The sequence below is a fragment of the Humulus lupulus genome, chromosome 6 (assembly GCF_963169125.1).
Source record: "Humulus lupulus chromosome 6, drHumLupu1.1, whole genome shotgun sequence".
NCBI classification, from domain to species: Eukaryota; Viridiplantae; Streptophyta; class Magnoliopsida; order Rosales; family Cannabaceae; genus Humulus; species Humulus lupulus.
The window spans coordinates 216,881,402-216,906,655 of record NC_084798.1 but is presented as its reverse complement, the minus strand read 5'-3'; the positions used below and the strand labels follow the sequence as shown (position 1 = coordinate 216,906,655).

Sequence of the window (25,254 nt, the reverse complement as noted above, 5' to 3'; positions counted from 1 at the left end):
TCCAATTATCTTCATTGTTCATTTCTCGAATAAGCTATAATGTATTGAGTACTTACTCGGAAATTTATCAATAGGTAGGCTCAATTCCATTTTATATCATATTATATTATATATATATGTGGTCTTAATAATGTTCCTCATTAGTATCCCAATGAAACATGAATCTTGGGAGAGTAATTAATTTGATTTTTATTTTTTCATTTACTATTAAATTAAACACGGCCAACTTAAAATTCGTAACTTTGAACCAAACACTACAGCAACCATATATAATTGAAAAACAATGCTCAAGTTGCTGGGTAAATCCAATAATTATTTTCCAGTAGCTATATGTATATATATATTTTAGAAAAAACTTATCATATTCATTTAATCTAGTGCGTCATATTGTATTAAGTCCGACTTGGTGTGCCATCACACAGCCTAGTTGCTGTAAAAGTTCCACTTGTTTTTTCTTATTTCGAATACTAATATTGCAATTGGGCTATTTTTTATAATGTATGTATGTTGAGAGAAATTTCAATAGTCTCTTCTCCTAATGTTTGTACTGTACATGGTCAAAAGAATAATTCTACGTGATATTGCTCATGATGTATTTCATTAGCAGGTTTAAGCAAGACCAATGATTTTGATCGTGGTACTGGTATATATTGACTAATAATAAAAAATAATAATTTAAGATTTATGCCCAGTTCTATCAAAAACCAGCCATTTATATAAATAAGTACACGTAGTCTTTCTTATTTCAATAATGGCTCATCCATCAGTCCCTGGCGGCTCAATCATTCCTAACTCTAAACTTATCTCCATATGATTTTTCTGGGTTGAATAATAATGGGTGGCGCTCTAACTCCATCTTTATGGCTTCTAATTCTCTTCTTTTTTTCACTGCGTTCTGCGTCCATTGACTTATTGAGAGAAGGCTTCTCTCTGTTGAAAAACCAGCTGATGTTTTAACCTCACCGAGAGGAGTATTTTCCGCCGGGTTTTTCCAAGTGGGCCACAATGCATATTGCCTTGCCATATGGTTCACTGAGGCTGAGCCTGAGCCATCTCCGAGGCAAAACCTGACGCTGATTTGGATGGCAAACCGGGATCATCCGGTAAACGGAAGGCGCTCGAAGCTGTCCTTGCAAAAAACCGGTAACCTTGTACTTACAGACGCCGGTCAATCCACCGTTTGGTCCAGTGATACCGCTTCAACCTCAGATTCCCAGCTACAACTCTTGGACTCCGGAAACCTTGTCCTAATCACTCAGAACCGTGTCCTTTTGTGGCAAAGCTTTGCTTCCCCAACGGACACTCTTGTTCCTGGACAAACACTCACAACAAACACAAAGCTAGTGTCATCTAGAAGCCAGACTAACTATTCCTCTGGATTTTACATGCTCTTTTACGACAACGACAACGTCCTTCGTCTTCTCTATGATGGTCCCGAGATTTCGAGCATTTACTGGCCAGACCCTTGGCTTTTGCCAAATTACGCTGGAAGATCCATTTTCAACGACAGTAGAACAGCCGCTCTTGATTCTCGGGGGATCTTCAGCTCATCAGATAGTCTTACAGTCATGGCTTCGGATTATGCTATTAAACTCCAGAGAATCCTCAAAGTTGAAGCTGACGGAAATCTTAGATTGTACAGTAGATCAAAGCAAGGGAAGCAAAGTAGTACGTGGACAGTTACGTGGGAAGCTGTTTTACAACCATGCAAGATTCATGGGATTTGTGGGATTAATAGCCTCTGTACTTACGTGCCTGAATATGGTAGGAAATGCGCTTGCCTCCCTGGCCATAAGATGATAAACCACACTGATTGGACTCACGGGTGTGAACCAGATTTTAAACTCCCTTGCTCCAGTAGTAATGTTAATCAATCTGGTTTTCTTCACCTTCCACGTGTTGAGTTCTACGGCTATGATTCCAACGTCTATTGGAACTACACCTTGGAACGCTGCAAATCTACGTGCTTGGAATCGTGTGACTCGTGCGTAGGATTTCACTACAAGTATAACAAAGACGGCGGTTATTATAATTGCTACGTCAAGTCGCAACTCCGAAATGGATACCGGGCCCCTGGTTTTGATGGTGACATATATTTGAAACTACCTAAATCTGTCCTCTCTTCTCTTTTTCACCGGGCTCCAGATTATGATGAGTCCAATAATTTCAATTGCTTCTTATCATCAGGCAATTCGACTCAACATCTGGACAGAAGGTACGTAAAAAAAAATGTCAGTGGAGTACTTAAGTTCATGCTCTGGTTTGTCTGTGGAGTGGGAGGAGTCGAGATCTGCGTCATCTTAATGGTTTGGTTATTCGTCATTAGAAACCATGAAAATTCATCCCTGGATAACATTCAGGCTGGTTATCTTCTTGCTGCTACTGGGTTCAGAAAATTTAGTTACTTAGAGCTAAAAAAGGCAACGAAGGGTTTCAGTGTAGAGATTGGAAGAGGTGCAGGAGGAATCGTCTACAAGGCAATTTTGTCTGATAATCGAGTTGCGGCCGTCAAGAAACTCACAGATACTAACCAAGGAGAAGTTGAATTTTACGCAGAAGTAAGCACCATAGGAGCACTGAACCACATGAACTTAATAGAAATGTGGGGATATTGTGCCGAGGGAAAGCATAGACTTCTAGTTTATGAGTACATGGAACATGGATCCTTGGCTGAGAACTTGGCTTCCAATGCTTTGGATTGGAAAATGAGGTTTGATATTGCTGTAGGGACAGCCAGAGGCCTTGCTTATCTGCACGAAGAGTGTTTGGAGTGGGTTTTACATTGCGATGTAAAGCCTCATAACATACTGTTGGGCTCTAATTATCAACCAAAAGTAGCTGATTTTGGCCTTTCAAAGCTACTAAACAGAAATGAGCTGAGTGATAACTCAAGCTTCTCGAGGATAAGAGGAACTAGAGGCTATATGGCTCCTGAATGGGTTTACAATCTTCCGATCACCTCCAAAGTGGATGTTTATAGCTACGGAATTGTTTTGCTTGAAATGGTTACAGGAAATAATGGCCCAACAAGAGGTGTTTTGGATGCAGAAGATGTTGGTGAGGCACGACCGAAAAAGCTTGTTACGTGGGTAAGAGATAAGATGAATGCTAGTGCTTCGCTGAGTGAAAAGGGGATTGATGAAATCATAGAGCCCGTGATCGGAAGCAACTATAGCATGAGAGAGGTGGAAATTTTGATTGAAGTGGCTCTTAGATGCGTCAAGGAAGACAAAGATGCAAGACCCACCATGAGCCAAGTTGTGGAGATGCTTCTAAGCAACGAAAAAGACAAGTGATATATATACATTTATATAAAACAGCAATTATTCAAGTGATCATGCTATATATATATATTTGTTTTACTTGGAAGACTTTGAGATGAGATGTTAATTAGTCTATACAATTTTTCATTTCAAAAACTCTTTTACTGTAACAAAAATGTTATTATCCCTTTAAAATTCTTACTTTTACTGTGGTGTAGAATTAGGTGATCCAATAGTGTCTTAATTAAAGAAAATAATAATATGTTGGATACAACGAAGAAAATACAATATTAATTTTCAACCTTATAAATAAGAGATAAGTGTTAATTAGAGGTCAAAGATTCTCAACCCAAAATTTGTTGTTAATTAACAGAAAAAAGATAAGGCAAGACAACAAAGAAAGAAGACAAAATCAAAACACTTCCAACCAAAACACACTTTAGAATCAAAAGTCATATAAAACTTTATAATTTGTGCTAGATTCCTCTTCAAAAGTCAAAAGTCTATTTTAATTTTGTATAATTTGTGTTTATCATATATCATGAATTTTTTTATTAATTTGTCCATGCATGCATCAAATTGTATTTTCGTAACTACTTTAATTTGTGCTTTTGTTTTAATACAAACATTCTTATCTCGAAAAAATGTATTGAAAAGGTCTTTAATATATAGTGTGGTCAATAATTTCAACCGTTGAAATGAGAGATTTAAATTTATAAACTTTTATCAAATATATAATTGTGTTATTAGGTTTTCAAATTTATGCAAAAATTTATTCATTATCCAATATCAACCATTCTAATTAATTAACTAGGAATTTTGAAAAATCACTTTTACGGGCTTCGTGAATACAAATCAATACATAGATAGAAAGAAAACAAAAGAAAACATGGAATGTGCACCGTTTATGTACCTAAAAAAGATTATATTGTCAAATTCTTATAGTTTGTAAAGCTAGTGTACTTTGGCAATAATCACATATGAGGATGGTATGATCCAAGGCTTGATATCTGATGCAAAAATATTCTTCATATGAGAAATACCTTTATGTTTTCATAACCTTTCTTCTTCTGATATTCTTCAGCCTAGCTTTGTTGCATTTTCAATGTGAACCATATGACTCATTAGTAAAACACCAACTGACATGCAAGCCATTTACTATGACTCATGACTCATTAGTAAGTTAAGATTTTGATTTGAAAACAAAAGTGAACCATAAGTTCATCCTAAACTTAGAAGTGTTAAGTACTTTGACAATGATCAGATCACTGGCCACACTAGCACCATCATGAAAAATGGTTTATTATTGCAGAAATCAAAACAGAACAGAAGCTGGAAGTTTCATTATATTGCAAATAGGATCAGAAGCTCCATTAGGAGGTTTCATTGTCTTAACATATCAACGAAACCTCATTTCCATTAACAGAGAGTACAAGTGGGTGTTTAATGACAAGAAGAGATGTAGGGCAAAATGCAAGCAAGATGGTTGTGGTTGGGTGATATATGCACGTGTTCAACTGAAGGACAACACTAGCTTCAGAGTGAACACAAACATGACTGTGGACTGGTGTTTATACAATAATACACATGAAAATGTAATGATGAGCATTCTCTTCACTCTACAATTTTTAACTCTGTCAGTGACAAGTATCTTGGTAAATTCCATCTCATGCGATTTTCCATGAGCATTTCGCATGCCTCAATGGACAGAGTTTTTAAAGTAATGGGCAATAATCCATCCCATTTCTGAAAATGACTCTACCCTTGAACATTGCCTTATTAACAACCTCTCAAGGCAAGGGTATGCAGAGTCAATATGTGTTCTTGTTGGAAACAGAGTCACCAATTCAGTGCAAGATGTAATGCTGATACATTTACAGTCAAAATGTGTTCATAATCACAAGATGTTTGAGTGAACTCAGCTGGTGAAACGATAGCAGTGACACACAACAATATTTACAGTTTCTTAGATAAACACTTTCCAAGTTACAATACGATGGATGTGTTGCCCAATTTGGCAAGCTTGTATCAAGTACTTCCTTTTCTTTTGTTGAATCACCAGTGTTAAGGAGTTAGTTACTTAGTTACTTCTAAGTTTGTTAAAGTAGTTAATCTCTTTTCTGTTTACTGTAACTAAACTACTTTGTTAGCTCTGTTAGTTTTTTATTCTTTCCTCTGTATAAAAGGTGCTGATCCTTGTTAATCAGTAAGATCAATATACAAGAATTTCTTCCAGCTCTTTTTCTTCCTCTGGAAAACTTAATAACCAGCTTCATCTTTCCACTTCAAAATAAGCTTAGTAAGATACTTGTTGTTCTTCAAGTTTCCTTCTAAAAATTCACTCACATCCCTAATATACTAAAGGCCTGAAATACAGAAGCAACTTGTTGTTCTTTGATTCTTGATCCATCATTTTCACACAATACAAAATTAGTTAATGTGTGAGTTCTCTGCAATATTCCAACAATAGTGATTCCAAATTGTACAACACACAAATTGAAGTTGGTAATTCTTTGAAATCTGTGTTTTGAATAAGGATCATTATTATACTATTATTTGCAGAACTTAGAAGTGCACTTTTTTTATTCTTTTCCTTATTTGTCTCTTATTTTTTTCTTATTTCAGTAAATAAAAAATATACAAACATATAATATTTATATGATGTAAAGAAAATACAAATAAGTTGATATATAGTGTCATGTAAAAATTAGAGGTACAACAGATAAATGTGTGTTTTGGTGATGCATTATAAATAATAGAGTATAACACCTTGGGGGTGCGATAAGTAGTTTAGCTATTTTTGTATATTAAGTTTTATTTCCAATTTAATAGAATCTATATATATATATATAGTAAAGATTATTTTGACTATTATTATTATTATTATTATTATGGCAACCAAAAAGAGAAATATCAAATTAAACCAAGCTGCTGAAAATCTTTGAGGCTCATCAATAAACTTGCCCTAGAAGAATTGACTGGATCTGTAATAATCAAATACTAATTAAAAGGAAAAGAATAACATTGCTACCAAAACAGAGGTAATTTAGTTGAACAATAAGTATATATATATATATATAAATGTAAACTTGAAGACTTGGTCTGAAAAAAAGGACACCTTGATGACTTAAAAACATATCAACTGTTTAGACAAAAGGATGTGAACCATTACAAAGTATATTACACAATTCTCAATTTGTTAAGTACCTTGGCTTGGTTGATTAACTAGTTATATAAAATATTTGATATACAAAGTGCCACCATTACAATCCAAATAATATAATTCAACCTTAAAAGTGAATCACATACTTGAACTTAATTGATTAATGGTGACATGGTCATTGAGATCAGATACCTGTATTTTTAATTAACCTTTCTTCTTCTGGTATTCGTCCTAGCTTTGTTGCATTTTCAATGTAATTCGTCACATTTTTGTATAAATTCTAAATCAGAGAACAGAGGATTTGTCATATAAACAAACTGACATACAGGTCAAATGCTATGCATAAAAGAGAATAACACATATTAAATCAATAACTGACTCAATAGTAAGAGTAAGTGTTAAGTACTTTAATAATGATCAAAATCATTGGACAGACTGGCATCATTGGTGGATCTCATATCTGTTTTAGTACTCACATATTGTGAATATGAGACAAATAGATAATAATTGTGATTGCCAAGAAGAAATAATTTAGAACAAGTACTATCAACTGAAACTTTCTCCACAACTTAACATATATTTGATATTATTAATGCTGCAATATACCCTAAATTTTATTCTTGGTAAGTTAGGTTTTGTGAATTGTGATTGCCAATTTTTTCAGTAACATCTAAAAAAAGAAAGATCATACATGTATAGAACTAGTTCCATCTAAGGGCTTAAGTGAATAATACATATGAACTCATCAAATCAGTTAATTAAATTTATTTGCTGCAATAAAAAGAAACTATATACTTGAGCCAATTGTATGGCAAGCTTTTGATTTGAACTAAGAAGTGTTAAGTACTTTGTAAATGATGAGATCATTGGCCAGACTTGCATCCACATGATCAACATTTCTTATCCCTATGTACTGTGAAAATTGAGAAGCCTCCAAGAGAGCATAAAATTCTGACAGATATACACTAAGCTTTTCTGGTGGGTAGCCATATGAAGTGATTGGTAGAACAGTGTTGATCACCACACCACCATTGGTGGCTCAAGTTTTGGGTCTGCTACTGTCCACTCCTGGCAATTCATTCTCATATTTGTCTTATATATAATAATTGGCCTTATATTCATTCTCATAAATATAGTTCAAAATGCACATGTACATGAGAACACATACATATACCAGAGAGTTGAGAGTTGAGAGTTGAGAGTAATTAATGTTTACAAAAGCTTTCAAAATGCATTCAATTATTATAAGTAACATACATATACATGGTTTATGTGTTTATTGGTGTCACATACATTTCAGGCAGTTATTTCAGTTATACAAGACTGTAGCTTGTATTGAACCGATTTTGATTCATTTGTACATGTTACTTTTCTGATACCCTTTAAGAACAAGGCTTAGTTTTCTGGTGAGTGAAAACAGGAGTGTTTTAGTGAGTTCTGTTGGGTTAACTCTGGTGGTTCTTTGAGTTTGAAATTGAGTGCTCATTGTGTTCTTTGGAGAGTGTTTGAGGGTGTACACTTGATCTTCTTATTGGATTAGACTTGGAAGCAAGTAACTGCCTTGCGTTTTTTTCTTTCTTCCTATTCTGTTTCTCTTTGGTTTTGTGTGTTTGTTGACAAGTTTATAGTCAAGAATTTATATAATAGATACATGAGTAAACACACATACATATATGTATATATGTGCATATAAAAGTAGCTATAGTTGATATGGGCTTTGAGTGAATAATGCATAAGATTATGCATATAAGAAGTCAACAAATCTATTAATCAGAATTCTTAAACAAAAAAAGTACTAAAAATAAGTTAGCAAAAGGAATAATATTTACTGCAATAAAAGGAAGCGTACATACTTTAACAAAGATAAACAAAAGAGAAAGATTAATTGCAACACTGACATTCTCACAAATTAAACACTCTAACATAATAGTGGCAGCAAAGAGTCAAATCAACCAAATGAAACAAAGCTGATATATATATATATATATAAGTTGAAAGCTGGCATTGTCTCATTTTCTGCTGAGATCTTTGGGAGTCAATCATTCCCATGTGAAACTCCCTTCATTCACTCTGCATCATGCATAAGAAATCAGTAATTCTAATTTTGATTAGTATGCTAAAAAGAAAATCAACAAAAGCAAATGCAATGAAAAAAATAGACGAATTTAGACATGAGACATTGTTGTTCCTTGATTACTCTTCTACAAATGCAAAACTATATTTTGATGACTTTATACCAAATCTATTTGGAGTCTCAAATAACAAAACCAGCAACAGTCCACCAAGTGATCAAATAACACACAAATCTATACTCTTCTATAATTTTTTCTTTAATATTTGGTTTATATAATTATATATTATTTTTATATAGTTATATATTTATTTGTATCATAAGCATTAAAAAAAAAAAAAAAATGAACCACACTAAACATTATGAAAATATAAGTAATTATAATTTTTCATCTCAATAACATAAACATAATTAGTTATAGAAAAGTGACTTGGTACGTATACTATATAACTATTAAATATCACTGCTATAATTTTATATCTTCGAAATGAAGAAATATCCACCCAACAGTCCACCAAGAAAGCCACATCCATATCCCACAAGCACTGCTTTCCAACCAAAACCACTCTCAAATTCAGATTCTGATTCATGTTCAAGTGTACTTGGAGACTCATCACTGCTATCACATTCCTCTGATAATGGAAAGCCACATAATTCTTCATTTCCATAAAATGAAGAATTCAGAAATGTACTAATCTGTCCACCTTGTGGTATCGGCCCCGTAAGTTGGTTATTACTAAGGTTGAGATACTCGAGAAATGTGAGAGTTGCCAATTCCTGAGGTATTCTTCCAGAGAGCTTGTTGTTGGAGAGATCCAATGATTCAATTTCTTTCAGATTCCCAAACGATTGTGGAATGTGGCCGTCAAAATTGTTACTCGATAGATTCAGCACAATCAATGATCGGAGATCCCCTACAGATTTTGGAATTTCACCATGAAAATTATTGTTTGAGAGGTCGACACAGGTGAAGATGGTTAAGATCCTGACATATTCCATTTCAAAGCCTTTATTAGTCACAGTTACCGACTCATAGTAGCTTCCATCATCGATGTACTCCGGCTTTGACTTATCGACACTATTATTGTGTGTATTAATGGCACTCCAATTGGCAAAGTAATCTGATGACAATGTTCCATTGAACTTATTGAAAGAGAGGTCGGCAATCAGTAGTTTCTCAAAGCCCATAAACTTCTTGGGATCCCATATTGGACCATGAAATTTGTTGGAACGCAGCACAAGAACTTGCAAACTTTCCAAATTTTGTAACCAAGAGGGGAAAGTGCCAGATAGTTGATTGTATCCGAGATTTAGAATTTCCAATGCATTGCACTTGGTTACAGATTGTGGAACCATTCCTTCTAATTGATTTTGACTGAGGTCGAGAGTAATTAGACTGCTCCCATCCACAAATTTCTGAGGCATTTCTGCACTAAAATTGTTCTCTTTCATAATCAACACTTTAAGATTGTAGCTGAAACTTCCCAAGCATTGTGGAATAGAGCCACTTAATTGATTATTTGAGACTTCAAGAACAACAAGATTTCTTAAATTGCAGAACAATGAGTTGTTTCCCATTCGAGGAATTCTACCAGAGAGCCTATTTTTTGAGAGGTCCAAAAGATAAAGCGAAGTCAAATTCCCAAGACATGGAAGAATCTCACCGCTTAAGTTGTTATTGGACATATCAAGTTGTTCTAGATTAGTCAAGTCACAGAACAATGGATGAATTTTCCCACTAATGTTGTTATTCGAAATGTAAAACCTCGTTACAGAAAATGGTGGAGCTGGTAATGTGTCTCGAAACATGTTGTGGCTTAAGTGAAGAATCAACAACGCTTTCCACGGAAGCACTTTCGGCACTTGTTCCCAACCGGTGATGAAATTTTTATACAGATATAATATCTCCAAGGTCTCTACCCCTATAGTAAAGAACCATTTGGGGATCTTGCCTTCAATTTTGTTGTTGGAGAGATCCAAATCTTGTAGCTCATTTTGGGTTTTTAGGAACTTGGGAAATTCTGTAATGTTGCATGAAGCCAAACCCAAATAATTAAGTTTGATGATTAGAGTGGAATTTGTTGTTGTGTTTTCCATTACAACTAGATTATTATATGAAAGATCAAGACTTCGAAGCGAACTCAACTTTGAGAACACGCTCATCTCTATGCCACTTAAGTTATTGTCACTAAGGTACAACTTTTCAAGTTTTCGCATTTCAAAAATTGACCTTGGAATTTTTCCGGTTAGCTTGTTCCCATCCAAATTAAGGTATGTCAATTGGGATGATAACGAGACATTTGGGATGGTTAGAGGGCCATTAAAGTGATTATGGTCAAGCCCTAGATATTGTAGGGAAGACATTATGAACAAAGCTGGTGGAAGTTGACCATCAAAATTGTTGGAACTTAATTCAAGCGATGAAAGATGTGATAAATTCTTAACTGAAGATGGAATGGTTAGAGGGCCATTAAAGTGATTATAAGAAACACTTAGAGATTGTAAGGAAGGCATTATGAACAAAGCTGGTGGAAGTTGACCATCAAAATTGTTGTGACTTAGGTCAAGACTTGGGAGACGTGACATATTCTTAACTGAAGATGGAATGGTCAGGGGGCTTGTAAACTGATTAAAAGAAAGACTTAGAGATTGTAAGGAAGGCATTATGAGCAAAGTTGGTGGAAGTTGACCATCAAAGTTGTTGAAACTTAGGTCAAGACTTGAGAGATGTGACATATTCTTAACTGAAGATGGAATGGTCCCTGAAAAATTACAATTTGAGAGATCTAAAACACTTAAGAACTTGAGATCGCCAATGGAATATGGTAATATTCCATTGAGGTTTTGATTGGATGACACATCGATGACTTGAATATTAGGTAGATGAAAAATGTTTTGCAAAAATTCACCATACAGATTGCAATCTCTAAGAGATAGAGATGTCAAGGAGGATAGGTTAGCCATAGATTCAGGTAGTAGTGAAGAAAGATTCACACTGTTCAGATGAAGTTCTCTTAATTTTGTCATGTTTTGAGCAAATGCTATCGTTGGGCTATATAAAAGGCTAATAACCATCTCACGATCATAATCATAGTCAAAATTAGAAGAGAGATCAAGAGACATCAAATTGGACAACAAAGCTATTTCAGAAGGGACTTGACCAGAAAAAAAGGAGTGAGAGAGGTTGAGATGGGTTAACCTCGAAAGCTGAGCAAAGCTTGATGGCATATTGGAAAGAGTGAAGTTGTTGTAGGCAAGGTTGAGCCGGTGAAGTTGACTTAAGCTGAAGAGGCTGCTATTGGAACTCAAAGGCCCTTGAAGCCAGCTAGAACTCAGATCAAGCCCTACTACTTGTCCTGTTCTGCTGCTACACGTGACACCATCCCACTCACAGCAGTCCTTTCCTTCCTTCCAAAACCTCATCTTTGGGTAAGAAAGGGTCTCATTAAATGGAGTTGGCTCATCAAAATGATTGTAATTGGGCTTTTGAAAGACAAACTCTTGCTTTAGTTGCAACAAAGCATAGCTTATTTGGGGGAGGCATCTCACTCCAGAGGAAGTGAAAGATGAATTCAGAGCTTGTTGTGTTGTCATAGAGTAACATGTGACAAAGATCATGATGAAGAAGAGCAAACGATTTTCCATTGTTTGTGAGAGTTGTGAAATTAAGTTGTAAAAGAAGAGTAGATTTTAAATACCTGCATTTCATAAATGCTTTTTCTTTTCATTTATTTCAGCACAAAGACACGCAATTATGGAAGTAGACTCACAAGGCTGAAAAGTTTTCAACCATTCAATTCTAGCTATGTATATCAACTTCCATTGATTTATTTAATTATTATTTTATTTAGTTGATGGAGCCATACACATATACACAACAAGAAAAGAATATCCAATATATTGGTAAAGTGATAAATAATTGTTTACAATAAAAGTCTTACAAATGTTATATATATACATATATAGATAATAACATGTCAAATCGTTTACTAGTCTTAATATTAAAGTCTAATGAAAACAAGTATTATTAGTCTTGAGTTGACTTGGAAGTTGGACTAGTCTTGAGTCTTCCCCCATTTCACACGTTCCAAACTTAACCGAAATTAAAAATCTGCACTTTCATACAATGAACCAATAAAAAAAGATATAAAATGTATTAAGTGGTCACTGAGCTTTAAAACTCATTCCAAGTTATTATGAAACAAAAAAAGATACAAAATGTATTAATACATGACAAAGAATGGGAAATAACAAAACCCTAAAGAACAAAATTTAGTCAAAAAAAAAAACAATTAAAATCATCACACAACTGTATCTTTGGAATAGCCTCAGATTTCACAGCATTTTAAAACGAACTAATTAAACATATTGTGGTGGTTGTGACTAATTAAACATAATAAGCCCCACAAGCCTTATTCTTGGGTCCAACATACTTAAATAGTCTATGGATTAATAAATGAACGAGAGCCTACTCCTACTGACAAGAGACTTTTCTCCGTTGACCAACTCAGAATTTCTCCTTTTGAAAACTGTCAATTAATTTACGATATTTTCTAGAAGTTGCCAAGAAAAGTTGCACATATAGGAGCCTTCAGCACTTCATATTCGGAGCACTAACTAACTTTTAAGTCTTTTAGTTAAGCTCAGCTATCAAGAAAAAAGAATACATTTGATCACTTAATTAGTAGTTTCGTATTTAAGGCACTTTTATATATTGATTTTATCCAATTTATAACAGGAGGGATAACAATTGGCCTTAGTAATGAAGAAAAGAGGAATAGAGAATAATTTATAACATAAAGAGAAGAAAACAACAGATATATATATATATATAGTTTATACCTGAGATATATGGATACATTTACTTAATTCAACACTACATTGCCTGCAGCATTTTTCTCTCTATTTTCATATTTTGACATGAAAGAAAGGATTTAAAAAAAAAGGTATCTAAACAAAGATCAAATGCAATAATCAAATGATAAAAAATGATCACTGAAGAATTAAACATTGTCATCTGTTAACAAGAACAATTCTCATCTGGTATAACTTTTCTTAATAGCAGGAGCAATAATAATAGCAATCACATTCTCACTAAATAAATAGTAGGCCACTCCTATACATCTTTGACGAAAAATCTGTAAACAAAATTGGTCACAAAAGGACTTGACGAAATCTTATAAAAGCAATAAGACAAAATCTTAATGGAAATCAGTCAAAGATAAACTACTCTGTCAATGAATTTATTTAACATCAATACATAGTAATACAGATACATAAAACTATATGAAAGAGTTGTGTTTTTACAAGACCATCTCTGCATCAATATAAAGACATAGACTGAGAACATCAAGAAGCTTCAGAATTAATTTGGTATAATACAACACTCACACTGTCACCAACATAATAGTCTGAAAGTACTTGATGTTTACAACACAACATCCATCTCACTCTCTAACTCACTCACAAATTAAGCCTAAACAATTTCTTGTAAATTATTAATAATAAATAGGCCAAACACAAATTAAGCTGAAATCTTTGAGATTCAATCATCACGGCAAAACCATTTTCACATAAATGTCTTCATCAAAACTAAATGACATCTCGTCCTTCTAATCCACTTGGCTTTGGTGTCAAACCAGAACAAAGATTGATGAAGACAAAATTACCCCAAAAAATTAAAAAAGTTCAATCTTGTCATCTCTTAATCAGAAAAGTTCTCATCTGAAATCCCTTTTCAGCATCATCATCTGGAGTAACCATAAGAAACACCAGTGGCAGAACTCCCCTCAGTAGCATCATCAACTCAGAGCAAGCTTTTTCCAAATCATGAAACCTGAAAGATCCAAAATCACACAATAAAATGTATCTCAAATACAACCTAAGGTACACCCTACAAACCAAAAATGATATTATCATCATTATTATTTACTTATTATATTATTGTAGATGATATACTTTGTTAGTTAAATGAAATATAGATATAATTAGATATTTTAGTTTTTTTATTAACTAATAATTATATATTTGAAAAAGAAGAAATAATAAATGTGAAAAAATAAGAAAATAGTATTAGTGATTTTAAGTAATTTTAAAGTGTCACATCATATCCTTAAAATTCTCGTTTATATAGATTTGCCGCTCTGACCATCGTTAAAAACCACTTTATTTGAAAGACCAGGCCAGTCTTAATAATTAATTAAACCCATAAAGAATGTGTTTAGTGATAGTTATAAATAAAAAGCAGCTGCAATAAGTTTTTTTTTTTTTAACAAATAGAAACAGACAGATCTTAAAGTCTTCCAAAAATAACAAAACTGATAAATGTCAATGTATTTTTTGGGTATACATTCGAGTGTTATGGAGGTCAGCTTCAAAACATCAATTCTGCACCATACAATATATTATATATGAAAATTCAAAACACAATAATAAGATCAATTATTTATATATATATACTAGATACAAGTAACATGTAAGTTTGCTTAGTTTTATTTATAAAATTTATTAATTATTTTTATTAAATTTATATTAATATCATATAAACTTCAAATAGATATACTATTTTAATTAAATAATTTATTTATTTTTGTTTACATTTATGTTTGTTCTAGTTTTTGAAGTTGAGAGTGACAACAATAGATTATATATTATATATTTAATGTAATATTAAATATTATACGTAGATTTTAAATTTAAGTTTCTTGCTAGTTTTATAAAAAAACAATTTGTTACAAATTCACAGTAGATTATATTATATGTTTAATATGATATTATTCTAATAAGTGAGTTTAAGTTTAATTAAATTTTATTTAAGTTATAAAACATATGATTTTATTATTTTTAAATAATTATCTTTGTAAAATATCTCAAAAATATCTTATTTTAATTTGTTTAAATATTTATTATTTTTAAATAATTATCATTCTAAAATATCTCAAAAATATCATATTTTAATTTTTTCAATTATTTATTTTATTTTATTTAAGTTTAAGTGTTTACAAACTACCGTTAAATATAAAAATATTCGATTAAAGTTTACATTAAAAAAATAAAAAACTGTTAAAACCAATAGAATTTTTATATTATACAGAAGAGATATACATGAGACACGTATAATATATTAATTCAGGTGTGGCCTACTTTTTGCATTATTGTTTTGATTCTTTTAATTTGGGTAGCCATGTTTTTATATACTCGACAATCCATCTTTAATGGGATGAGAACCCTTGAGGCACATTTGTTAACGACCCAATCTTTAATGGTTTCTATAAATCTCTTATAGAAGCCATGTAGTCCCTAGATTACTGAAAGCCGAATGGATTGGGACAAAATCTGTACAACGTGATCCCCATTATATATATATATATATATATATATTTATATAAAGTTTGTTATATAATTACCAACAACATCCACTATTAAAATTATTTCTTATTATAGTTTATTCAATGGTGCTAATTAATAAAAGGAGAAAAAATAGTGTCCATTTTAATATATTTAGTCAAGTAAAATGTGGGACCGATAAAGTGATCTAAAATACTTTATAGTTTGGTATTACTCCTTTAGCTTTATTATTTAGTATTTTTCATTAAAAAAAATGAAGCAAATAAAACTCGGTAGTAGTGAAGTTGAATGGATAACTTTTTTGAAAAGTCATGTCTTCGACCATAACATTATTGATACAAACAATTGTAATATTGAAAATCTAGCATCACTAAAGATAAGATGGAGAAGAAACAAGATTTCCAAACCCAAAGAATAAGTTTTGATGATCAATTATTCAAGTCATGATCATGCTAAATATATATATATATATATATATTTGTTTTACTTGGAAGACTTTGAGATGTTTAATTAGTTTATACAATTTTAATTTCATTCCAAAGACTCTTCTACCATAACAAAAATGTTATTATGATCAGCAAGCCTTTAAAATTCTTACTTTTAATGTGGTGTAGAATTAGGTGATCCAATAGTATCTTAATCAAAGATAATAATATGTTTCATTTATTTATTTTGATTATTCTTTTATTTAGTTGATGGAGCCATACACAACTACACTACAAGGAAAGAATTTCCAATATATTGGTAAAGTAATAAATAATTGTTTACAAGAAAAGTCTTATAAATGTTAAATATAGATAATAACATATCAAATCTTTTACTAGTCTTAATATTCAAGGCTAATGAAAACAAGTATTATTAGTCTTGAGTTCACATGATACTTGCAAGTTGGACTAATCTTGAGTCTTCCCTCATTTCACACGTTCCAAACTTAACTGGAATTATAAAAAAAAAATACCGAATGTATTAAGTGGTCACTGAGCTTTAAAACTCAAATCACACCGTCACATATCACACAAATAAGATCCATCTCAAATATTAAGTGGTCACTGAGCATTAAAACTCAATCCAAGTTATTATGAAACAAAAAAAGATACAAAATGTATATATTACTACATGATAAAGAAGGAAAAATAACAAAATCATAAAAAAATAAACAATTAAAATCACCACACAACAATATCTTTGAAATAGCCTCTTTATCGTCATGTCTTCCAAAAACCTCTAAATCTTCCAGCATTATAATGGACATGTGATCTATAAAATGTTGCTCTTTGGTCAACTTTTTCAAAACTAAGGAATTAAAATGATCTGTTTTAGTTAAAAGATGGTTTAATGAACCAAATAAGGCTTTCATCTAGTTCAGATTTCACACCATTATAAAATCAAGTGATGTCTATAGCCTCTAGCCTATACTGAAATTTAATAAATATAATTTTTAGTTTATTTTTAAAAAAAATTACATTTGGCTCTACTATAAATATATATTTTCTCTGCACTTTCTTTCAACCTTAAATAAAAAACATAGAGAAAATGTTTGAATGAATATGAAATATCACATTTAATACCCGCCTAAAGAAAAATACTATGAAATTGCGGTTTTTAAAAAACAAACATAGTGTAAAGGTTTCAAAGTGGGTTGGGTAGTGATAATTCTGACTTTGACTCTTCTACTAGCTCACGTGTTCGAGCCTGGCAAAAGTAATCTTGAGTTTCAAACCCATGAATTGAGAAAAGAAGACAAGGCCCACTCAACAATTGATCTAACACATTCAAATATTTAATTATTATTCATTAAAAAACATAAAATAATCAATAAAACCAATCAATTTTTAAAAAAAAAAATTAATTACCAAGCCCTCATTGAAAATAATTTCTGGTTTCGTCACTTTAAAATAAACTAATTAAGTCTTATTCATGAGTCCAACACACTTAAATAGTCTATGAATTAATAAATGAACGAGAGCCTACCGGCAGCAGACTTTTCTCCATTGACTAACTCATAATTTCTCCTTTTGAAAACTGCTAATTAATTTGCGAAATTTCCTAGAAGTTGCCAAGAAAAGTTGCGCATATAGGAGCCTTCAGAACTTCATATTCAGAGTACTAACTAACTATTAAGTCTATTAGTTAAGCGCAGCTGTCAAGAAAAAAGAATATATTTGATCACTTTAAAATGAACTAATTAAGCCTTATTCATGGGTACACACACTTAAATAATCTATGGACTAATAAATGAATGAGAGCCTACTAATTTCTCCACACACTTAAATAGTCTATGGATTAACAACAGACTTTTCTTCATTAACTAACTCATAATTTCTCCTTTTAAAAACTGCTAATTAATTGCGATATGTCCTAGAAGTTGCCAAGAAAAGTTGCACATATAGGAACCTTCAGAACTTCATATTCGAGCACTAACTAACTATTAAGTCTATTAGTTAAGCTCAAGTATCAAGAAAAAAGAATACATTTGATGTACTCACATATTGTGAAGAGAAGAGGAATAGAGAATAATTTATAACATAAAGAGAAGAAAACAATATATATATATATATATAGTTCAAAATGCACATACGAAAGAACACACATATACTTGAGACGGCTTAGAGTTGAGAGTAATGTTTTCAAAATGCATGCAATTATTATAAGATACATATATACATACATGGTTTATATGATAGATATGTGTATGTATATATATATATATATACGTACATAGTTTATACCTGAGATGTATGGATACATTTACTTAATTCAACACTACATTGCCTGCAGCATTTTTCTCTCTATTTTCATATTTTGACATGAAAGAAAGGTTTTTAAAAAAAGGTATCAAAACAAAGATCAAAGGCAATAATCAAATGATAAAAAATGATCACTGATGAATTAAACATTGTCATCTGTTAACAAGAACAGTTCTCATTCTGGTATAACTTTTCTCAATAGCAACAGCATAATCATCTAAAGGAGGAGCAATAATAACAGCAATCACATTCTCACTAACTAAATAGTAGGCCACTCCTATACATCTTTGATGAAAAATCTGTAAAAAGTTTGGTCACAAAAGGACTTGACAAAATCTTAGTGGAATTCAGTCAGATAAACTACTCTGTCAATGGATTTATTTAACATCTATACATAGTAATACAGATACATAAAACTATATGAAAGAGTAGTGTTTTTACAAGACCATCTCTGCATCAATATAAAGACATAGACTGAGAACATCAAGAAGCTTCAGAATTAATTTGGTATAATAGTCTGAAGTACTTAATGTTTACAACACAACATCCATCTCACTCTCTAACTCACTCACAAATTAAGAATAAACAATTTCTTGCAAATTAATAATAATAGATAATGACAACAAAGAGAGAAATACCCACTTGGGAGTTGACATTTATTGTCCCATTTGCTGAGATCTTTGAGATTCAATCATCACGGCAAAACCATTTTCACATAAATGTCTTCATCAAAACTAAATGACATGTCGACCTTCTAATCCACTTGGCTTTGGTGTCAAACCAAAACAAAGATTGATGAAGACAAAATTACCCCAAAAAAATAAAAAAGTTCAATCTTGTCATCTCTTAATCAGAATAGTTCTCATCTGAAATCCCTTTTCAGCATCATCATCTAGAGTAACCATAAGAAACACCAGTGGTAGCACTCCCCTCAGAACTACCAAACACCCTGCAAACCATAAATAATTACTTGTCTCATAATGAAATAACATTGCCTTTTAAGCAAAAGTATAAGAGTAACCAACATGGATTTTAATATGCTCATCTCATTCATAATGCGATTCTCAGTCATCTTATCTATTAATTCCTACATCTTCTTGGACAACAAATTTGCATATTTTTTAGTTGAGAAAAAAAAATTGATGAAAACGAAAGTTCTTGAAAAGGGGAAATCAGTTAAAGGAAAGCTCATATGTCAATGAAATTATTTAACATGTATAAAACATAGCAACATATACATAAAACTATAAAAGATATTTGTTTTTATAAGAAAACTTTAGAATTAAAGATAATTTGAACAGAGGAAGAATGGAATTTCAGTTAGTTAGTAAAGAGGACTTTTTAAATTGTTTTTACTGATACTAACTTTGAATTGATCTAGAATTCAGATTCTAATTACTGCAACAAAATGAAATAAATAAAAAATTACATAAAGTAGGTCGAGCAGAACAGACATAGAAATTTACCTTTTGAGAAATTAGCAAATCACAACCATCAATATCCAGAGAAGTAAGAGTCTGGGGCAGTCCTTCATTTGGTAAGCACTCTAATTTTTCCAAGTAATGAAGATTCAATTCTTGAAGAGAGGTTAGGTGCTGAAAGCTTTTTCCATTTAGAACTTTAAGGTTCGAACAAAATTTGATTGAGAGAATTCTTAAAGTTGGTGGAAGCAACCACTCCTCTGGAAAAGAATCTACCACTCCACCACATTCTATAATTTCTAACTGTTTCAGTGAAGAGTTTCTTTGTAAATTCCATCTCATGCGATTTTCAATGAGCATATCGCATGACTCAATGGACAGAGTTTTTAAAGTAATGGGCAATAATCCCATTTCTGAAAATGACTCAACCCTTGGACATCCCCTTATGAACAACTTTTTAAGGCGAGGGTATGTAGAGTCAACATGTGCACTTGCTGGAAATACAGTCACCAATTCATTGCAAGATGTAATGTCGATACATTTCAAAGATGGAAAATTGCAAACAGGCAATGCCATATTTACCTTTTGACATCTTTCTAACTCAAACTCCTCTAAACAGGGGAAAATCTCACCCTTATCTGCATTAGCAAACGACCAATCCAGCGTAATCATATCAGAGAGATGTAAAACTGTTAGGAATTGAAATTGCTTATTCAAAGAAATACCGTGAAAATCATCACGGACATGAGGACTCTTCATAATCCTAAGATCTTTGAGTGAACTTAGCTGCTGAAACGATTGCAGTGACACACAACAATATTTACAGTTTCTTAGATAAACACTTTCCAAGTTACAATACGATGGATGTGTTACCCAATTTGGCAAGCTTGTACCACTGTAACCTTTAATTGTGAGTCTCTTCAACTTTACGTGTGGTTGGAGTGCATCAAGTACTTCCTTTGCTCTAGCTGAATCATCAACATCACCTTTCCAATTCAAAATAAGCTCAGTAAGATACTTTTTGCTCTTCAAGTTGCCTTCCAAAACATCACTCACATCCCTAATATACTCAAGGCCTGAAATACACAAGCTTCCATGCAAATTCTCCAAGTTACCCAACTCTTTGATCCTTGATCCACCATTTTCACGCAAAACAAAACCACTTAAAGTTTGGAGATTTATCATATTGCAAATCCTAGGTGGCATCTCTTTCAAAGATGTGCCTCCGATCCTAAGATGACGCAACTTGATTAGCTTAGAAAAGTTGGTAGGCAATTGCGTGAGTCTACTGCAATCTTCCAACAATAGTGTTTCCAAATTGTACAACACACAAATTGAAGTTGGTAATTCTGTGACAAATGGGCAAGATACTTCCAAATACCTCAGATGCTTTAAATAGCCAATTGAATCAGGCAACTCTCTGACATAATAACCGTGTAAAGAAAGAACTCTTAAGCATCCTCCAACCTTTAGCACCATTCCAAATGTTGATTCTATCTTATAAGTAGATGACAATGGGAAAGCTAACATGCTACGCAAATACTTCAGTCTAGATAAGTTCTCAAATTTTCTCATGTCATTCTCGCCTTTCATAAATGAAAAATGGTGAGTATTTTTCGTAAGTTTATGCAAGTCTTGACAATTATCATAGTTAAAACTACACTCACCTGATACATATATAGCTAGATCATGTATAAGATCGTGCATAGAAAGATCAAATTGATTAGGTCCGGATCTTTGAAAAAATGATCTTGATATTAGAGCATTCAAGTAGTCTTCTCCAACATCTTCAATTCTGTTTCCTCCTTGAGGTTGCAAAAGTCCTTGTGCCATCCATAATAAGATTAGTTTTTCTCTATCATATTTCGAAAATTTATAATCTTTGGGAAATATGGAGAGAAAAGAAAAACATGGCTTCAAATGCGGAGGCAAATATCGATAGCTTAACCACAAAGCTGGAACAATTCCAATGTCGCGAGAGTTGGGCAATTCCCATACACCACTTTGCAATACATGTGTCCACTCCTCGCAAGTTGACATAGATCGTAATAGACCAGCCATTGATTTTACAGCTAAAGGATGGCCCTTGCACTTTTCAATAATTTGCTTTCCAATTTCTTGCAAGTCTTGACGTAAATCATCTATGCCTGTATTATCAATGACATGTTTTGCAAACAGCTTCCAACAATCATCATTAGATATTTCTTTAAGTTCGTATGGTTGAACATTTCCGGTCTTCATCTTCATTGCAACAGCATTACTACGCGTGGTCACAATAATTTTACTTCCAAGTGCGCCAGATTGAAACGAACTTTTCAAAGAGTCCCACAACTCATATTTTTCGTTCCAAACATCATCATGAACAAAAAGAAATTTCTTCCCAGTCAAAACCTTCTTCAATTCATTCTGAAGTTGATATAGATCTGTAATTCCACACCCACTAGAAGTGATTGTCTCCAAAATAAGTTTAGTTATTTTAAAAACATCAAATTCTTCTGAAACTGTGACCCAAGCTTTCAAGTCAAAATGTTCTTGGACATTGCTATCATTGTAAACAAGCTGAGCAAGAGTAGTTTTGCCAAGACCACCCATCCCTACTATTGGAATAACAGATATCTTATGTTCTCCAACATCGTCACACAACAATATCTTAATGATAGCCTCCTTATCATCATCTCTTCCAAAAACCTCTGAATCTTCCAGCAAAGGAGCAGGTAATCTATGTAATGTTGTTCTTTGGTCAACTTTTTTCAAACCAAGGAATTTTGTCTGAGCTAAAAGATGGTTCAATGAACCGAGGATATCTGCTAATTCAGATTTCACAGCATTGTCAAATGAACTAAACATGTTTGGAATAAGGTTTGTGAACTTACTTTTTGCCCTTTTGCGTTCATCTTTCTCCATCCTGAGTTGCAAAGCTTTAGTGTTGATCTTGTCCACCATGTGATCAGCTTTATAAAGTACTTCTTTAAGATCTTCAAGCCACTTCTTCACATTGTTGTCTCCAAGTTGCTTGTCCTCGGCATCGTTCAGCAGTACATTAGCAGACATCAATGTAATCTCCATCTCTTTAAGCAACTTAGGAATAACTTTCTTTCCTCTAATGAAGTTGAGGACCTCTTTAGAAGCTAGTCTATCAAAGAGGACATTGATGAAACCAGAGAGAAGAGCTCCTCCCACCAGTAAGTCCGCCATGGTTTCAGTTTTTGGATCTGGAGAAGAAAACTTTCAGAGATGAAAGAAGAGAGAAAAAGAACAAGTGTATGGTAAGAAGGTTAGAACCAAAGTAGTATTGGTAACAGTTTACGTGTTTGGAAAAGTTTATAAATGAGTGGTGCATATTCATGATAAGATTAAACGGCAATTGCTTTTCCTTTTTTTGTTCTCTTGAATGGTGCCAATTAGCTATGGTTTCAAGAAGTTTCCCAAGAAAAAAAGAAAAAACTTGATTGGTTGGTAATCAAGCTTACCTATATTGAATATTTGTATCTAATTAAGTTCATGTAAGAGCTAGTATAGTTATTGGTAACTATCTTCATAAGCGTATTATGAACCCAAAAACAATGACTTGATTTTCTTATTCTTTCTCATATCGGAGCCTTCAGTGTATGGTGGTATTCATTCAAATCAGTAGACCAGTATAACTAATAAAGCTTATCACCAAAAACAAAACCACTCAAAATTTGAAATCTTAGACATTCTTCAACAAATAAACTTGTAGTGAAAACAAAGATGCTGATCAAGTAAACCCACCACAAAAACAATATAATGAAAAACTGCTAGCATGAGTAGTCTAGTAAAAGAGAGCCATAGCCATAGCCATAAACATGAAAGGATTAAGTTAATTTCAGACACTGTTACTTTTCTGCTGCTCCATTACTTATACCAAATTAGAAATCAGAAATCAAATTATATACATATAGAGAGAGAGACTGAAATAGAAATGTAACAGAGCACAGAAATTTAATAAAGAAGAAACAAGAAAAGAAAAAATACCTTGTGGTCCACTCACCTTCGCAGGCGGCGACCGATGTTGATGGATGAAGAATGTTTTAGGTCGCCGGAGTTGCAGAAGAAGATCGGAGAGTCGATCCAAACTTGGGATGAACTAGTCGTATATCCAATTGTTTGCCCCTGATTTTTTCTCATAAATTTGTAAACTTTTAGTATTAAAACCATAGAGTAAATTTGTACTTTTGTTAGATTTCCTCCGGCTAATAGAGTAATAATTTGTCATTTTGTTTGTTGAGGTTGAGAGGTTGAGGTGATAATGAATGTATTGAATAATTAATAATTTTGTCCTCAAATTTTAATCGCTATCAAATAATATTTCTTAAAAAAAAAAAATTTAAATAATAATTAAATCTTTAAAAATATAAAAAATTAATTAATAACAAATAATTCTTTTTTAGTTTAACATTTTTAGAAATGATGGTTCAAAGGTTTGAACCCCTACACTTAAGTTAATATAAAGTGTACAAAATCATCCAAGCCAAACAATTTAATTGTTTATGATATATTTTTAGTAGTATTTAATACATGCACAAGTTTCTAAAACTAAAAAAAAATATGTAAAATCACACATTGTTTAAAAAGTAAACATTTCTTTTTCTCACTTCTATAAAATGATTCAAAATACTTAAACTTACAACAACAAAATCAATAAGCTTCTTGTAGACTTTTATGGTCTTAAAAGTAAAGCTAAAATTATTATTATTTAAATACAATTATTTAGTTAATTATTTTATAATAAAAGAGTTTTAAATTTGAATAATTTGGTTATTTGGTTAAAACCAAACCAAACCGCACCAAACCGTTTATTTATGGTTTGGTTTGGTTTTTTAATTTTAATGGTTTGGTTTGGTTTTTTATTTTGAAAAAACCGCATGAGCGGTTTGGTTTAAAAATTCTTCTAAACCGCACCAAACCAAACCGTGTACACCCCTACCATTCGCACCCGCTTACGCTTTCCTTCACAGATATAAATAAATTTATTTTAAAATAAAAATTTTAAATAAATACTAAAACAAAGAAAAAATATTTAATTAAAGAAGATGACGAATTACTTAAATAAAAAAAATAATTTAAGAAAAAGAGGACGAAAGGAAATAAATTTTGTTTTAGGATTTATTTTTAATTTTTATTTTAAAATATATTTATTTTATATTATAAAAAAAGAAAAAGTAAAAAAAAAACATATTTGTTATTAATTAGATTTTTAATTTTTGAGTATTTAAAAATC

At 32.1% G+C, this 25,254-nt stretch overlaps 3 protein-coding genes across 8 annotated transcripts; 1 reads left to right on the top strand and 2 right to left on the bottom strand.

Annotated features, from left to right (window-relative positions):
• Positions 1-590: 590 nt before the first annotated feature.
• Positions 591-3,324, top strand: LOC133786065 (putative receptor protein kinase ZmPK1). The gene is made up of 2 exons (XM_062225279.1): positions 591-607; positions 923-3,324. Exons 1-2 carry the CDS (start codon positions 591-593, stop codon positions 3,294-3,296), a joined length of 2,391 nt encoding a protein of 796 aa, XP_062081263.1. The 3' UTR covers positions 3,297-3,324.
• A 5,647-nt stretch (positions 3,325-8,971) lies between these two features.
• LOC133786064 (receptor-like protein 7) lies at positions 8,972-12,142 on the bottom strand. The gene has a single exon (XM_062225278.1). The coding sequence runs from the start codon at positions 12,140-12,142 to the stop codon at positions 8,972-8,974; it is 3,171 nt and encodes a 1,056-aa protein (XP_062081262.1).
• Positions 12,143-18,709: 6,567 nt separating this feature from the next.
• Positions 18,710-24,276, bottom strand: LOC133783285 (putative disease resistance RPP13-like protein 1). Of its 6 annotated transcripts, XM_062222858.1 has the most exons (5): positions 24,009-24,276; positions 20,738-23,224; positions 20,595-20,650; positions 20,058-20,315; positions 18,710-19,540 (listed from the first exon to the last, which is right to left on the bottom strand). In XM_062222858.1, the coding sequence occupies exons 2-5, from the start codon at positions 23,205-23,207 to the stop codon at positions 19,529-19,531; spliced, it is 2,796 nt and encodes a 931-aa protein (XP_062078842.1). In that variant the 5' UTR covers positions 23,208-23,224; positions 24,009-24,276; the 3' UTR covers positions 18,710-19,528. The 6 variants fall into 6 exon arrangements, with proteins under 6 accessions (XP_062078842.1, XP_062078841.1, XP_062078840.1 ...); XM_062222857.1 differs by having other exon boundaries at positions 20,595-23,224; XM_062222856.1 differs by having other exon boundaries at positions 20,058-20,650.
• Between the last annotated feature and the right edge of the window lie 978 nt (positions 24,277-25,254).

Coding starts and splice junctions, on each gene's coding strand:
- LOC133783285 (XM_062222853.1), bottom strand. CDS start 23,207: ATGGCGGACTTACTGGTGGGAGGAGCTCTTCTCTCTGGTTTCATCAAT.
- LOC133786064 (XM_062225278.1), bottom strand. CDS start 12,142: ATGGAAAATCGTTTGCTCTTCTTCATCATGATCTTTGTCACATGTTAC.